At 38.6% G+C, this 12879-nt stretch overlaps 1 protein-coding gene across 2 annotated transcripts in view; it reads left to right on the forward strand.

Annotated features, from left to right (window-relative positions):
• The window catches only part of RPAP2 (RNA polymerase II associated protein 2), a 48173-nt gene extending 37660 nt beyond the window's left edge, over positions 1 to 10513 (forward strand). Inside the window, exons 12-14 of one of the 2 annotated variants that reach the window (XR_014228352.1) lie at positions 3215 to 3364; positions 3972 to 4180; positions 7770 to 10513. Coding sequence is in view for 1 of the 2 variants with exons in the window: in XM_082313755.1 (XP_082169881.1) it covers positions 3215 to 3364; position 3972 (151 nt within the window). In the remaining variant the exon portion in view is untranslated. Of the gene's footprint in view, positions 1 to 3214; positions 3365 to 3971; positions 5175 to 7769 lie in introns of those variants that run through there. The other variant, XM_082313755.1, reaches the window with a different exon arrangement.
• The last annotated feature ends 2366 nt before the right edge of the window (positions 10514 to 12879 follow it).

Here is a 12879-nt window from a genome sequence, read left to right on the forward strand (position 1 = left end):
TTCAAATGACAAGTTAAAGCATCATTTAAATGCCAAAACGACACAGTTTTCCAAGATTAAAGTGTTTGTACGTATATTCATGAATGTTGAACGTGTTGTCCCATCTAGATGCAGTTTTTAACTAATTGCTAGAAACTTAGACATGCCTCTCTGAAATTACTTTTTGATTTAGTCTCCTGCTTATCAAATAATTAGTAGCTTAATTAGTTTTTAAACAAAGTTCAGGTAAGGAAAAAAACCTGATCCACAGCTAAAATGTCTTTTCTTTTTTTAACTTTGTTTCTCAATATTTAATGCCTGGCAGTTTCTCTGACAGTAGCAATACCTTTTTCTTTCTCAGGTGTGGGCTACAATAGCTACTCTTTAAACAGAGTGTCTGAAACAGGGTCTGATCATTACGACACGTTTGTAATTTGTGAAACTATGTAATAGCACAGACTGCAGTTCCAAAAAAAAAAAAAAAAAAAAAATATATATATATATATATATAAAACAAAAGTAGACTGCTTAGCATGTGAGCTTTATGGTATAAAGATTTTAGTTTTAGAATATTACTTAAAACTGCACAAGTTTTCTGCTCGTTTTGAAAAGTAATGTCCTTATTAACATCCTCTTAAGCCTAAGGCAGGAGGAAGAAAATTCAGCTAAAAATGCATGTAAATCTACAATATTGCCAAGAGAATGTTTTGCAATGTTACAGCCGCCTGGCACCAGCACTCACGAAGTTATGAGTGTTTATGCCACCAGTCTCTTTTCATATATAACCTACTTAATCGTGAGGAGGGCGAATTGAAGCCTAGTGATAACGCCTCTCCAGGCTTTTCTCCCACTATCCTTGTCTCCAGACTAACGCTCTGAAATGGTCGCTCTGATCCTCCATCAGCGCTTCCTCTGCTCCCCTGCTGATAAAGCGTCATAATGCAAAAATCAGCCTCCCGATTGTCAACCCGGGGCAGAGGCACTCTCTTTGACCAGTTCAAATAGTTACTGCTATACTTCTCGCCAGGGAAGAAACAACTCAGTCCTGTCTGTCATGACATACATAACAAAACCTAGTGGCCTCAGTCCAAAAATCAAAAATCCAACTGTGAATACTTCTCTTTTGGGGGAGGGTTTATGTAGCAGAGTTTGTGCGCAAGTCTGTTTCTTTCCACACCGTGTCCTTACTTTGAGCATCTCTTAAGTCCTTCTCGCCAAACGTCAGTGTTGGATAGTTGAAATATTTAGCTAAATATATGTACTTAAGTGGAATCCAAAAAGAAATGGAAAATCATTCAACTCATTAAAAGTCTGTTTATTAATCAAATTTTTTAAATTTATTTTTGTATTAAGGGACTCTATTTACTATGTCTTACAAGATCCTTTGTTTGTGTTCTATCACTATTTTTCCTTAACTGAAAAGAATCTTCTTTTGTATGCAGCTTTCTTCAAGTGGAGACGGTCTGAATACCAATGACTACAGGGAGATTGATCTCAGTTGTTACTCACTTAAGGCTTTCTGAGCTGGGAAGTTTTTAGGAAGCTGTAGACTACCTTGAGTTCCTTATTAAAAGTACATCATTTCACAAACGTATTCTAAAATAACTCTTTCCTATATGGTGTCAATGGCCCTATTTATCTAAATACAGTATTTGAGACGAAGTAACTGTTGCTGGGATATGAGTTCTTGTTAAGTGATCTTGTCAGTAACGTTTGGTGTTGAAGTTACCAACGTTCAGCATAAGCTTTAATACTTTATTTTGTTCATTAAACAATTTTTTGTAAATATTTGTGCTTAGGAAGTAGATTCAGCTATTACTACCTTTGCAATATTTTGCAATAGAAGTATGAAAAAAGAAAGGACTTTAGGATAAAAGTAGATTTGGATAAAATTAAAGCAAAAGTGAAAACTGACAGCTCAACATTTCACCTCATCTCCATACAGATACTGTATATGTAGATGATCTGCATGGTGATAACTCCTTCCATCTGAGGGATGCGTTTTAGCAACAGCACTATGCATGTTTAGGGTTTTTTTGTTGGGTTTTGGTTTGGTTTTGAAGACTATGCCTTCCGTTGGTGGTCTTGTTGATTCTGGAACTAAATGCAGTATACAGTAATGTGTGCCTTGCAGTTTCCATGATTTCAGATGACGAGTAACATTCTCTTTGGGGATGTGCACTAATGCCCTATTTATTTTCCTTGTCTGTTCTTGTGTATATACTTTATTCTCCTAGTTGGCAACTACTTTCAGCTTCCATTCACTGTAATCTTTAAAATCAGTGGAAACTGGATGAACTCCATCTACTCAGCGGTTCAGAAAATCAGGCCCAAATGGAAGTTTTTCTGTAAAACGTTGTTGCTAAATAGCAAATTTTGAAAGGCCAAGTATTGTTTGAATTTTAAAGCTAAACTTCATGAGCTGAATTCAGAAATATAATTTCCTCTCTCTCGTCCCCCTTTGATTCTCTTATTTTTCTGAAGCACTCTAAGAGTGCAGGCACTTTGAAACTTTAAGCACTTAATTTTGTTACCAAAACAGAAAATAGTTTCCCTATAGCAAATCTTTGCCAGAAAATCAGCTTTAAAACTGAAGTTTAGTATGCTGTATAAAAACGTCTCAAGAATAAATTAGCTTTTTTCCTAGTTTTGTCGGGCTTTCTTAAAGCCTATTTTTTAAACAGTTCAGTGTGTAAGAAGTATAATTTAAACTGCTTTAAGGTACAGACTTTCAAAACGATGAGAAATCAAATTGCTCTGATTATTCACTCAAATTGCTCCTCGGTTTGAGAATTTAATTGATGTCTCATGTGCCCATGTGTGTCAAGTAATAATAATAATAATCCAAACTGCCTCTATGAGAGGCTTCTATGTGTTTGGAGAAATCTCGGCTTAGAGCAAAATATGTTTGCTATTTTGACATACTATGATGTGTTTTATGGCATACAGAACAGGGGGAGAATTGTCCAAGTAACTACTAGCCCATTTTTTTCTAATTCGATTTTTTTGTTTGTTTCACTACATCTTACTAAAAATTCATATTTTGGTACAGGTCGTATTGCATGTAATACATACAATCTTATGTACTGTAATGAATCGAGTGTGACGTTATAAACTGCTTTTCTTCAATACAGTTGTTCGAACTCACAACCTTTGCTTTTTTTTACATCTGATGCTGAAAAGTCCCTTTTCTGTATCAAATATGGGTTGTTGGGTTTTTTTTTTTTTTTGCCAGATTGTCACAAAATACTCCACTTTTCAAGAATACTCAGACAAGCCCAATGTACACACAGTTCCTGACTACGTTGCTGGAAGAACTTCATTTCAAAAACGAAGATCTGGAAAGTTTAACAAGAATATTTAGAAAGGACTGCCTACTTGAATGGTCAGTCAATTTTAAGCTATTTTGCATGTCATAAAACTAAGCCAGTCAACAACGGTTTTAATTTTTAGCATTTTGTAAGTTTGCACAGTAACTACAGATCGTATCAGCCAGAGTAGAAAATGTGTAAAGTACATTTTAAAGTGAAGAAATATGTATGGTATGGAAATGAGTGTCATCATTTTGTCACTTACAGTAAATGCCAGCTGCTTACTTATCACTTTCATCTGTTGAGAATATATAGTTGGTTTATGTATAGTTGGTTTACATATAGTTGGTTTACTGCAATTTTGGGAGGAATTTTTACTCAAGTTCTTCTACAATTTATAAAAAAAATTCTGTGTGGCTACAATGGCTAAGTCTCAGGGAGTTTTTTTTTATTATTAAAATGAAATTATGTTCAGTGTGATATGAAATTGAGCTAAAAGCTATGTATTTTTTGCATAATACTGAGATTACATTTTGCATTCTGGGTGGGCTGAAAAACTTAAGAGCAAATACCTTATTTATGCTGATCATATTCAACTGATTTGATGAATGTAGCATTATAGTATTTAAGTAAGTAATTAATGCATTAACATTACTGATCTCACTCCTTTGTTCCCCACAGAATAAGGTGATCATCTTAACATCTCCTACTATCTGAAGTAGTGGCACAGAGAACAAAAGAACACCTTCAATTGTTGGAACTTTTTTTAAAATGAAAAATGAAATTTAGTATTGATTGTACTTCTTGCGCTTCTGCTTTTTCATTTCCTTCCTATGAATAAGAATTTTGAAGTCTTGTGGAGAAGCTGACTATAACAGCAGTTGTTCAAGGTATGCATGAAGACTAGTTAAAATGTGGATCATCTGAAAACTGTTTATTTAAACGCAGTAGAAAGGAATTTGGATTAGTTTGGTTTTTTTCTTGCTTTTGAAATTTTCAGCCAAAATTTGACTACAGGAATTGGGGAAAGAGAGGGGAAAAAAAGCATGTTAGCCTGGAGTGTTCAGAACACTGCTGCTGACATTTTTCCAGTTGACTCAATGCATGGAGCAGTAATCTTTAAGAATGATGACAACAGTACGTAAAAATGTCTTATCTGTAGCCTGTTTATCTTGCTACTTCTAAGAAAAGGGGTGGTCTTTGAACTTGTGTAAAAGTTATTTTTAAACAGCCTGTAATTGTTACTAATTTGGACTTTAAAATATATTTTAATAACTAAAAACTTAATTTTTGGCTTTCAGCAGTCATTTCATTTGAAAGAGTTGTGTTGTTTAGACCAAGCGTGTTTAGACTTGCTTCTGTCACTGATTATAAAATGCAATTTGAAACTAATCCACTAGTAATTCTTAATGATTCCATAACACGGTTTATTGCATAGTTCTCAGTTCATAGGACACTGTCCTTTGAGAGACTTGGGAAGAAAGTTGTAACTGACAGTGCTTCAGTCTGCAGCAAACACCAGCACTAGTTAAGGCTGAAGCAAGACTTAACCAGGACTGCTACATAGCAACTCCATTTAAAAAGCAGAGTTTATTCCTTTGGTTTGTTTCTGTAATTGGACACCAAAAGGGAACTCTGCACTTAATTAGTTTATTGCTGTGTAGTTCCTTCTTTATCCTAATCAGGATAAATATGTTGATTTCCCCTGACACGCAGAAGCCCATGCAGCTTTTCCCTGGAAGCTTCATTGTGCAGTAGAGTTTACTTAGGTGATGCTTGACTTCTCCTAACTTACCTTGTAATGGGAAGCTATGTTCAGTATAACTTGTAAAAGCAACAATTTAGGGTGAGGAAAACCTTTAATGCAAAGTTAAAGCTATGCATTTTTCTAAGTATGCAATAGGAAAAAAATACCCATCGTGATCAGAGTGTGTCTGATGTCAAATTCATAAGAAGGCATGATGTAATCTGGATAGACGGTACATTGGTTTTGTACCATGATGGAAAACTTTTTACTTGATACATATGCAAAGAAGGGACAAGAACTCACCAAAAGATAAGACTGAGTAATAGCTATGATACTCTGAGCAAAACTTAAACCTTTAATTTATATCTGTCTGCTTCTGATTTTGGAAGTCAAATATATTTCTATTTTTAGCTAGTACTTCACCGTAGATTCTGAGCAAGCCATTGTTCTGTTCCATGTACATTTACCTTGGGGCATAAAGATTACAACTACCCCATGACAATGCTGCTATACTGAATACACCTAGAAGGGATTACAAATGTACATCATACCAGGAATACGACTGTGTTTCATCAGATTCGATGGCTCTCATTTGGAAAGTTTTTACACTTCCTGTCAGTTTAATGGTGTGATTTTTTTTTTTGTTAGTTATTTTTAGGCTTGGTCTTCAGCACTTACTGTGTAGGAAATGTGTGATCTTGTAATAAGAGTGACTAGGTCACAGGCCCAAAGACCTCTTTATCAGGGTTCACTGTAGCTGCTTTTACTGTCTGCCTTCACAGTTGATAAAAGTAACCTTCCAGGATTTTTGCATCTCCTCCTTGGCTGCTGTGTAGTAAGCTCACTCACGCTTTTCCTTGCCCTAAGAGAAGAGAATAACCTTCCTGCTTCCATAACCTTTTTTACCAGTCCAGAAGAAGGACTTCTGTAATATACTGGAAATGCCCTGAAGGGATATTCTTCACTTACCTTTAATGATTTCATCTCCCTTAGACGTAAAACATGTGTAAGTAAATGCAGAAGGTATACTTATACCCATTACTTTTGAGTAGGAGAAAGGCTGTAGACTCATCTCAAAAGGATCTTTCATAGTATCAGCCTTAAATGGTTGTACAAAGAGCACAACTCAAGCACCAAAAATTAAGTTCATCTATGTAGTTTTCTTATGAGCATGTTTTGTAACAGCTTAACCGCTTAGAAATGTTCAAATCTAGACCTCATTTATGAGCTTAAAGCTAAATTCTGCCACAACTATCTGTCCTTTAACAGGCTTTACTCTTTCTCAGCTCACCTTTTTTTTTTTTTTTTCCTTCCCCCTTCTCATTTTGGTTATGTTTGCAGGCAGATTGTTTCCTTGTGGCCTTGCTGCTGTGCTTACTGTTTTTCCTTCCTATGTTAGTTGAGCAGATGAGAACAGCTGACACTCGCTTCAGTGGTAGGTTTGAGCCTTATCTCAGATACGCTAAATTTTAGTGACTTAACTTGTGAGCTGCAGGTGTGTAGGGACATTATGGATCTGAGGCTTAGGGTAGGTAAGCCTCTTTCTGAACAGCTCTATGGCAGGGGGCATGAGCTTCGTAAAGCCATCAGCTGCTTAGATCATAAGGATCATAAAGTCATAGAAGTCCACTGCCGTGACCGTGTAAAGCATCCAAGCCTATCCGGCAGTGGACCTGCAGCAGGGCAAATATGGTATGATGTGTTTCTTTTAATGGCAGGGGGAAACGAGACTTGTATGGTGATATTTTTTTTCCTGATGTATATAACGCATACAGTAAAGAACACTTCAGTTTAAATCTTAAAGCAAAGCCTCCTACATGCTGTTGCAACTTCTCAGCATGAAAGGAGGAATGTGTGACACATACCTGCATAGTGCAGATACGGATTTCTTAATGAGTTTTCTATAGAAGTAATGAAGTAATCTTGGGAAGAGAACAGTGTTAATAAAACCACATATACAGAGAAAGTAAAATTGTTCAAAGTTAGACAAAGCAGTCTTTGTGCTGGCCAAAGAGGATGGAGGAAAAGCTTTTGTGTCTATTTTCACACCAAAGTTCACTTCACAGTCCTTTAAATACTGTCAGTGTAAGTACCGGACTCTGTAATAGTGAATTTCCTAGCGCAGAGCCCTTCACTGCTGCCGTTTGATTCTTTGTGCCCGTTGACCAAGCTTGCTGATTTTTCTTGGGTTTTGGAGGGAAGAAGGGGATTCAGAGTGGTTTGCTTTGATAGTCACTATTTCAGGAAAGTGGCCAAGTCATAATGTAACCTGTAAATTATCAGGTATTCAAAAGTATTACCCTGCATCTTTGTAAAGTTTGAAAATCATGTTATGCTTGTATATGGTAATGTAAAATTCTACATTAAAACAAGCAGAAGAGAGCTTGATTTATTTCATTGAAGACTATCAACACAGAAAAGTGCCTTAGGAAATCTAGAGCAGCATAACTGACGTGGCTGTGCTGCTGTCTAAACCCAGGACTGGAAAGTTACATCTGCCCTGTCTTTAGAGCGCAATGCAGGGAACAACAAAGAGTATAGTGCATGCATGAGATACATCTGGGGCCTCAAAGGCTGTGTCCACACAACACACAGAAGATTCACCTCTATTTTCACTGTTCAGTCTCAGTGAGTAGTTTAAAAGTGAGGCATCTGTTGTGGTTTTGGGGGCTGAAATAACAGTCCCGTGAATCTTGTTGTTGAACCTGCATGACCTACCCTTCTCTCCCTAGTTTGAGAGAATCTGGACTCTACAAAATGCAAGAGGGGATGAGCAGCTCAGCTGGACATTGTCTCAGCTCACCTTTAACTGCTGGAAAGAAAAGGACTAACACATCAGAGAGAAGAAAAAGGAAGAAAGAAGGGGAAAGCAGTATTCACACCTTCTAAATTTAGGCATCCAAGCTTAGGTACCTGCCTGTCTCCATTTACTTCAGAGAGAACTGATGCTCTTAAATTTAGGTTCTCCAAATCATACCTTAGTGGAGCATATGAAGTGGATGGTGTTAACGCCTCTGTCCCTGTTCCCTGGTGGCAGAAAGAAAGCAGAAAAGTCAGCTGAGAACTTTGACCATAGTATACTGGCTCTCCCTGGAGTAATTTATTTAGTAACAAAGCGTGGCACAAAATTGAATGGGGACCTGCCCCTGCAAAGTAGGAAGTTTCTAAGCAATGTCATCCTATTGTTCGGTTATTTTGATGGCTACTACTTCATGCAGAATTTTTTCTTAACCTGTAAGGGTTAAAACCAAAGGAATTAAAGTGAGTGGCAGTCTTTAGAAAAAAAAATAATGCCAGTGTGTTGAAGGTATGTCCAGGAGGTTATACACTAGTTCTGCAGTTTGCCTCTAAGCTTTCCATACTTACTGTTTATTTCTGCAATTGCTTACGAACATCCAGTACTGTGGGTGGGGTTTAGCTTGATCTCACTGGGGTAGCAGGTAATGCTGAACTGTCATTTCCAATGAGCATTAAATATTGAAAACACAGAATCAGCCTCTCTATGGCAAGTCTTAAGTTTCCATAAGCGGCAGATGGTATACAAGGCAGGGCTAGGCACCTATAAAGACCTCTGTTTCTCAACTGCATATCTCCATCACCTGACAGCCAGTCATCCTCTGATTAGAGTCAGAGGAAGTGGGTGTGCCTTCCATTAGCAAAGACAAAAAGTAATATTGCTAGAGACTTTTCCTCTTGTGAGCTTTCTTTTTGTGACTCTTCCTCTTAGAACCACTTCTCTGCACAGACTGCAGACAGTGCTTTGGGAGCCCGAAAGATGCTGGAGAACGTGAACTGTGGCATTTGTGGTGCTACACAGGATTTGGTGAGGCAGGGGGAGAGAGCTGGAAACCTGTGTCTTCAAGTAGCTCTCATTTGAGCACTCTGGTTTCAAAGAGCAAGTGAAAGCATACGTTGCCTCAGTGGCTGATCTGGACATGTGTGATAGATGTTAGTCATTCCCCATTGGTTGCTTGCAGCTGTAGAGCCAGGCAAGCTGGAGTTCTGAAAAAATAGACAAGACTAGCCAAAAAGAGTAATAATTAGCAAGAAGAAAGGTGAGAAACAAGCACAAGCCTTTTTAAACTGTTCTTGCCCCAGAGAATGGGCAATATTGTGAGATACCTTTTGGGCATCCTCCTCAAAATAGTCTCCTCAGTACAGCATCATATTTGGGGCAGCATTAACAGTAGTGGCAGGGCTGGAAAGGCCAGGAACAAAGGCCACCAACTTTCTGACCATTGTTTCTGAGATCTGTGAGCCAGGTTTATTTTCCCACTGACTTTCCCACCATAGTTGAATGTGCAGACTGAAGTCCTAGCCTTAGGAAGGCTTGTCAGTCAGAATAATGCAGTAAGCATGGCCCCTGTAACACTTCAGATGGGCACCTGTTTGTTGGTTTTACTGTGCTATCCTGCAGTTACCCCAAGACAACAGCTCCCTAATGAGTGCCTGCTCCAAGAACAGACTTTAGTGGACACACTGGTGATCGTAAGGCAGTCGCATCTCGCCGCTATGAAAACTCCCCCCTTAGAAGTCAGTCCCCAGAGTGCTTTGGTAGCCTATACTTTAAAAGCAAAGTCTTTAGTACATGTTTGCACGCTGTGATTACCTGCAGGAGCTGCATGCAAAGATCAGAGAACAAAGCCAGTGGGGCTACTGATTGGTACCTGCATCATTGCGAGCCACATCAAATCAATGCCATGGCTGGCACTTTTTAGCCTCTTAAATTTCATGGGGCATGTAACCGAATTGAACACATAGTGGGACAGCAGCAGCTTCCTGGAGAGTCCTACGATTTGGTTAGAATTAGTCATCATTACAGAGAGTTTGAAGGACTTTGGATACCGCTTTAATAAGGTGCAAACACACAGATCAGGATTTACATCATAAATCCTGCCTTTTTGTTCTACTCAAATGGGAGTGTCTACAAATCAGGTTCATATAATTTAACAGCACAGTAGTTAAGTAACAAAAAAGATCATAATTGGTAGTATTATCTAAGAAGTCAGAACAACCCTGCTTACAGCTGCCAGCTAAGATCTGACTCATCTAAGGTATTTTATAGCAACCATATGTTAGGCATGTCTATCTCACCTATTATGCAAAAAAATGATAACGTTTCCTAATCAGGATTTGCCACTGAGCAGGATTTTCCGTAAACATCTTTGTATTGCAAGCGCTATCCACAGCCAGGAGAAAGCCTTTTGCAGACACTTCTGATTTGTTAATTTAACAAATAGAATAAATGGCTACAAATCTGTGGCTAGTACTGATTCAGCAAGGCTGGCTGTAGTTCGAAGTATAGGTATGTTACTTTGGCAGTTGACACGTTAAAACATCCCTTAGGAATTCTGTGTTAGAAGGTAACTTTGGAATACTGCACTTCTTGTGCAAAAAACCCTGGGCGTTTCAAATGGAAGACATGGTCTCGAAGCAGGAACAACCATGCGATACGTTAAAAATATTTCACTGAGGCAGTGCAAGCAAAGTTATATTGGTATAGTGTATTTACCTGCAGAGAAAAGACAGGGCGAATTCATATCATTACAGGAGAGAAAGATTAAAACTTAAGTTTGAAAATATTAAAGTCTTTTGATAACAATGCAGTTGGTTAAGCTAGAATAAACATTGCATTTTAACAAAGGCAGGCACCGCTGTAAACCCCCTTGGCTGTTGATTTTTGAGCAAGTTTTATATCCAGTTCGCTTTTACACAGAAACCTGCCTAAGCCTACACCCCCTCTGCAGTCTGACTTTAGTCCTGCTTGCACAAAGACTGGTTAAATGTCTATCAACCTTAACTATTCCTAGGCTCTTGCAGCAGTATCCGAGTAGTCTAAAGGAGTAATATGGGGGATGAAGCTGCAGTCCCGACACTCCCTTCTGCTCTCAAAAGGGCAGTAGTTTTACTGCTTAAAGCTCTGATGACAAAGCTCCTGTTGATGCAAATGAGAGCAAACTGTTGTCTTCATGATTACATACCTTCTTTAGGAATCACAATCTCATTTTTTGAAGAGAAGCCTTTCACTTAAAAGTTTTTTTGAATACATTATTTTTTCTGAACTGTGGACTCTCATTAAATAAAAAAAAATGAAAAGCAAAGTAGATATTTTTATAAAATTTCACAACTAGAAATGTAATTAAGTGTTTCTTCTTTATTAAGATAATTTCTCCAGAGGGCATTTGAAAACTTGCAAAATAAGTGATTTTACCGATACTACACTAGTCCTCAGCAGCTCTGGGTCAAATACGTGTCATCTCTGCTAACTATTCACTTCTAAGATCCTCCCAAGCTCTGCTTTTCTGTACACTGAACATCTGATGCTTCTTGTTTTTCTTCTATAACCACAGATGTGCCCTCTTCAAAAAACTCACAATCTCAAAATACTAAACTGACAAGCTGAGTGTCAAACCACACACCCCAAGCAGCAAGCAGTGCTGAAGAAAAACAGAATCACGCTTGAAGAAAAACAGAAGAAATCACACAAATTGTTTCCAAAGAATGAATCTGAAATGTTTTCAGCTCGGTGCAGGCATTGTTTCTTAAAAATGCAAATGCCACTTGATGCTTTTAGCTTTTATGCTCACTTACGATATAAGCAGAGGCTGCTCTCGGAAAGAAGAGGTTAATTTGAACAACGCTTTGTATTTTCTTGTTAAGATGAGTTTCATCTCTCTTTGAGCTAAACTGGAGCCTTGCTGCGGGATCAAGATGGGGCTCCTTGTTTGCCAAAAAGCAGCACGGGTGTTCCTGTGCTAGCTGAGTTACACGCTAGGGTAAGAGAGGCCTGTTCACTGGGAACGCGTGGTTTGTGTGCGCCACGGAGCCTCTCTGCATCAGAGCCCCCATGTGTTGCTCGCTGAGAGCGCACAGGAGAGCTGGACAGGAGCTGAGCAAAGCTCCCGTCCTGAGCCAGCAGGCCCACAGCTGCTGGTTTGCTGTAGCAGGTCCCTACGTTACAGAAGGCTGTTTGAGCACAGGGGAGTGAAGTGATTTGCCCAGGTCTTTACGGGCAGGCTATAGCAGGACCCACAGCTCTTTCAGCTGTGGTGCCTATCTGCAAGCCATCCCTCGTCCCACTGCAGGGGCTGATGTGGGACAAGATTTGGTCCACAATGCTCTAGTGCTAAGGTGCCGAATATTTATAATTTGGCTTGGCAGTAATGCTATGAGTTATCTAAAAGGCCTCATGATGATACTGTCCTGCAAAGAATGACACGTAGAAGCAGTAGAAGGGGTCATGTTCATGCTGAAAAAATATGTAAGACCAACTAGCTGGTTTCTTAATTAAACTGTCAAGCACAGTTCACACTTCACTGCATGCTGTCACCTTATCTCTACAGTTCAAAATTTGTCATAGCATTAAAAAAAAAAAAAAAAGTTAAAATTTAAAAGCAGAGCTATAAACATGTATTTAGCTGCCTTGAAGGCTCCCTGTCAATATGCAACTGTAAGATAATGCTGTTGTGCAGGTTTCACTGAAAGAAACGTCCTTTTTTAAATCTGGTGATTCAAAGGTAAAACATTGACCTCCAGTTTTGGTACTTGACTGCTGATCTTCTGTAAAGATCTGTGTAAGAAAGAGTAATGCTGGATTCTGGGTTACATCATTTATATTTTAATGGTTTGAGTCAAAAGCTGGATTCTTTTTTTCTCTATCTGATAACCTTGAATACAAGAGAGATGATGCCTGAAGCAAAGCTGATAAAGTCACCAGTACTAAGCAGCATGTGTGTTGGGGGGCAGGGGGGAAGCACAACAGCATAGATACATATCTTCACATCCCTGTTTCCTTTACCAGCGGAGGAAGGAAGTTCCCTGCAGATTAGCCCAAGAGTATCC

The sequence above is a fragment of the Platalea leucorodia genome, assembly GCF_965183815.1.
Source record: "Platalea leucorodia genome assembly, chromosome: 5".
In the NCBI taxonomy this organism is placed as follows: domain Eukaryota; kingdom Metazoa; phylum Chordata; class Aves; order Pelecaniformes; family Threskiornithidae; genus Platalea; species Platalea leucorodia.